We start from the raw sequence: 4,823 nt of genomic DNA, 5'->3' as shown, positions 1-4,823 counted from the left end.
TTCCAAAAGGAACTTGAAATTTCAAATTAATCCACAAGAAGACTTAAACTCCTGGCCCCGATTCCTCGCATGTCGGGGAATCTTGCTGACATTAAAATGGATCATCCAGTTATTTACTGTAAAGCTCCCCTTAAATGAAGACAATTTTGATCTAGTGCACTGTAATATCCGTTATATTACACTATACTGGTTTGGTCAATCTAACGATTAAGAGTCATTTCTGCTCTTGGAGTCCACTTTTAAACGAACTCTTTTGGTACCCTATTCTTTATTGTATTGCACGTGGAACACACATATGGAGTAACGTCCTCCCACAGAATGTATGATTTGAAGTTTGGAAAAGGTGTGCGACATTGTGTCAAGTATATCTAACACAGTAGTACAAGTAAACCTGCCCAGTTTAGGTTTTACCGTATGATCCCCCACAACGAAGGATTTCCAGTCTGGAACTTTGATGTGTGGCACCCCACCGCCCATGATGTCCCTTGGGGGAGAATATTAAGCCCTAAATGGGATCGAAGGTACACACAAACGACGATCAACAGAAGAAGACAGCTCAAGTGATGTTTTCAAGATGAAGTCCACCTCCCCAGCAAACAGCGGGCGACTCAAACGGACTTTTGGAGTCGGATTTCGGTACCTTAGTTGCGTGATTATGAAAATGTGCCATTGCGAATCTGAAAGCTTTCTTACACTCTTTACCACAATTATAAGGCAAAAAGGCTTCTTTTTAGCCATCTACCACGGTTAGATATGCGAAGCTGAAAACATAGTCTTCAATTAGATTAATGTTACAAATTGTAATCATGAAACAGATAAATTGGTACTCTTTTCAACCACCCTGACACTTTCCATGCAGCCCCACAATTGTTGCCTTCAATTTAACCATGGCGATGTTTTTGAAGATGAAGTCTACCAGCTCAGCAGACATCGCAAGACGGTCTAAGCTTGTTTTAGCCATAGACCACTGGAAATATCTTTTAGTGCACATTTTCTTTTCAGGCTGTGTGACACAACATTCTTAATGCTCCCACTTATCAGAAAAAGAACTTACCGTCTGATTGATTTACTGTTACCTTGGTGTTTGATTTCATGCACAAGTGTAAAGACATTGTAAATGATCTTGCTTTTGTTATTTTATTTTGGGAGTCTATCATTTCTATTAATCATGTCATACGTAACATTCTTAATGAATTGAGCAAAATAAAGCCGCCAAAGAAATTGGCAAACATTTAGATCGTTGTTGTGCATTCGTGAAGCCGCTCAAACCTTAAAGACACTGCAAACCAACAAGGGCAAAAAGAAACAGATGAAACACCTTCAGTTTTCGATCATTTCTTTGGCAGATTCTTAGCCACATATAACCAAAACTTGAATTACGGTGGCCTGATTTTTCTGGGAGCTTCATAAAAAATGTCCCAAAAGTATCCCTCTTCTCCAAAATCTGGTTCGGCCAAGAACATTGCGCCACGCAGCCTCAAAAGAAAATGTACGCTAAATCCAGCTTAGAGCAGGATGGACTGCGCGACCACATCAGCTGAATAGATGATGGAAAACAACATCACCAGGAGGGTGACCATTCTAAGAACAACTCCAATCCAAAGAGATGCTTGATAGGCAAGGGGGTGGTGGTGGGATGGCTGGTGATGGGAACGATGCCTCAAAAGTCTCAAATCTTTGAATCCAAAACCAGGGTGAGACCCGTGAAACCTGATCCACATAGTCTTGTATACAGCTTGAATCCAACCTCCTTAAGAACAGCCTTGCCATTTTTACTCCAATGTTAAAATGTAAAGTTGATCAATGCCATGTATCAAAATCGGAACCAAAGCCTTTAATGTTTCTCAATGGAGGACACACCAAAACAACAGAAAATTGAAATTCTGTCAAGATTCTGTTGACAAACATTTTGCTCAAATTTGGCCAAATAATTTGGCTTGTTGATAACTAAAAGCAGATCACCTTAGTCCTTGATAGATTTGTGTAAGCGCAACTGTTTTTTCAAGGCTAGTCTAATTCAGTATATGATGCCTTTGTCTTCATTTCCCAATGCTTCATTTATAAGGGGTCTATACTACTGCTACTTACCCTCTTAATGCTGTTGATTTTAATAGTACCCATAAATGTAATGAGCACATTCAATGCATGAGTCAGGTTTTTATACTCCTTTGTACTGTAATATACACTCAAATCAAAAAACCGAAGGCCATGCTGTTCCTGTGAGTTTTTTTGCGGACTTCCTTACTGCTAATGGGAATGAAATTCCCAGAAGTTCAAGACGAAAAACTTATTCATTTTAATCAAATTTATTTTCATATATTATTTGAGCGACCATTGAATTAGAGTTGGCAGATCTGGCTAGCCCTTGAATTTGTCAAACTTGTCAAACTCAAGAATTTCGCAGTATGATGACTAACGTCTCACGAAACCTGTAAAAGTTGTGAAGGCGAATAGTCGACCCATGTACGACCCAAAACCCAAAACAAGTACTTGAAATAAATCGTCGGAACAAGGTTTCGTGAGACAGATTCTAAGACATTGCGAACTTCTTAAGTTTGACAAGTCAATAGGGTTAATCCATGAACTACTGTATAATTTGTATATCATACAGTAGTTCATGGTTAATCAGGAGTTTTGGTCAAAAACTTGTCCAAGTCTGACTTAAATACTGCTGATGGATCAACACAACACCTACATACTCCCTACAAATATTTGAGGGCAACAAATTGAACAGTGAAGGAGCCCGAGAAAGAGGAGAGTTGGCCTTCATTGCTCTAACTAGCTTGGCAAGAAGGCTTGAAGATTCTCTCAAAATGCATGTTAAGCCTCTAAGGTCACTACAATTGACCCAAAATCCTGGGTTGGGACAAAACTCATGGATGCTTTTGAAAATGTACAGTATCAGATACCTTTCGTACCTTCTCTGAATACTGATCAATCCTTTCCAGCCTCTTCCATTATGAGAGCTCTCTCATATCCTCAACCTTCCTAGTAAAACATTTTTGGACCTGCTTGACCTTTTGCAAAGCTGCTGAGCTAATTGGGGCCCAAATGGGCAAGGCATATTCCAGATATGGCTGGACAATAGACTTGAACAGAGTTAGCATTGTAATACTATCTCTGGACTTAAATGTGCAATATATCCAACAATATGTTTGAAAAGCCTTACCAAATTTCAACTGGATATGCTCATCAAACTTTGCATTTTTTTGGAGGAGATTTAAATCTATAGATATATAGTATTAGGAATATACCCATGGGCACTAGACCTTCACTTGTTTCATAGCTGGAAAATTAAAGTCCCCTTCAAAGAAAACCTTCACGCAAACTGCACAGTCCAACTCTTTTCCAGAGAATTTGAGAGCTGACAAGAACAAGGCTACTGAATAGAAGGGGGCCTATAGGGCTTGTCAAATGAGTGTGTTCATGAAAAACTGACGTTATTCCTTGGAGTACAATCAAGGACAACATGCCCAGCCAAACAACACTGTGCATGCATTGAATTTTGACATTTATTCCATTTTTCTTACTTGTCTAAGCAAACAGCATTGTTGTATTGAGCCAATTTGACAGTGCATTCACCAATTTACACCAAACATGTTCTTTTGTTGGGTTTTTGTAACAAAACTCATGCAAAATTACTCAATTATTGAAAATTCAATGGATGGATAGTGTGAATTGGCTGTAATGTTTTTTTTTAGTACTCCTTCCCCAAAATGCCAAAAAATCAGGTTGCTGGACCACATTTTTCCTAAAAAACGCATATCAAAATTATCTAAGCCAATTATTTGATGCCACACTTTTTTTCACTTTGAAATTGTGTAAACTCAATCTTTTAAGGCAGTCACTAATAACACAAATAACTTTGTTTAGCTTTATGTATATAGTCTAGCCTTTAAATCAATAATTGAGTTGTGCCATATTCAAAGCAATCAGATATGTCATCACTAGGGACAGGCAAATTGAATGAAAAAATATATCTATCACCAAAGACCATTTTTACACATTTTACCTTATTTTGCACCTCAATACTTTGATTTTGCACTTTTTTGCACATTAGGCCTATACCTGTTGTTTTGGTTGAAATCAGAGCTTTCTTACCGTTAGAATTGGTTTTGAAGTTTGAAACCACAGGCTGCCACTAAAATAAACAAATGAAAAGCTGAATTTTGAATAAATGACGTCAATTTTTAAATTGTGAAGGCCAAAAGTATTTCACTTTTGGTTGAGAAACAGGGGAAAATAGAAATGAAAAGAACCAGTTTTAAAAGCAAAGAGACAAAGTAAACAGGCCTCTAAGATAGTTAAACAGCTCAAATGCACAACATTGCTGCTTTCTGTCCCTCCTCTAGGCTGGCTATCTTCTCTTTTTGAGGAAAAATAATCTCAACTTTTTTTCATTCCAATCAATGTGGAAACTAAAAACGGATTAGGTTTTCTGGTTAACATTTAGATTAGATAAAGAAATAACGTGATTTAGGGGTTTAAAAGTTATTGCTTGTCAACCAACTTTTGGACAATTGTACTTACTTTTGGACACCCTGTGCCCACTTTTGTCCACTTTTGTCAATCTTATTCCCAAAATTGCCCACCCTGTTATTGATTGAATCTAGACTCAATTCAATTAGCCAACAACAATGCCACAACTGAATTTGCCTGTTAGGGGAAAGACAATTTGGGGTCATGATTGATCTTTCAGCCCTGCCAGGTGGAAATAACTGTCATAATTGGCCTCAAAAATGACCAGGGCTCAGTGAAAGAAATATTGAACTTGAAATTAACTTCCCTTTTTTTTAGGTTTCTTGTTAGCCAATTTTGGGGGG

The 4,823-nt window shown here is 37.8% G+C and overlaps 2 protein-coding genes across 2 annotated transcripts in view; one reads left to right on the top strand and one right to left on the bottom strand.

Moving 5' to 3' along the window:
* The window catches only part of LOC131881302 (NADH dehydrogenase [ubiquinone] 1 beta subcomplex subunit 3-like), a 1,950-nt gene extending 1,343 nt beyond the window's left edge, over positions 1–607 (bottom strand). Inside the window, exon 1 of the mRNA XM_059228136.1 lies at positions 412–607. Coding sequence (XP_059084119.1) covers positions 412–477 — 66 coding nt within the window. The 5' untranslated portion in view covers positions 478–607. The remainder of the gene's footprint in view (positions 1–411) is intronic.
* The window catches only part of LOC131880764 (uncharacterized), a gene marked incomplete in the record, with an annotated part of 22,385 nt that overhangs the window by 12,702 nt on the left and 4,860 nt on the right, over positions 1–4,823 (top strand).

Source organism: Tigriopus californicus, chromosome 5 (genome assembly GCF_007210705.1).
Source record: "Tigriopus californicus strain San Diego chromosome 5, Tcal_SD_v2.1, whole genome shotgun sequence".
Taxonomy (NCBI): domain Eukaryota; kingdom Metazoa; phylum Arthropoda; class Copepoda; order Harpacticoida; family Harpacticidae; genus Tigriopus; species Tigriopus californicus.
Note: the sequence above shows the minus strand (reverse complement) of the source record. Positions and strands in the feature narration are given on the sequence as shown.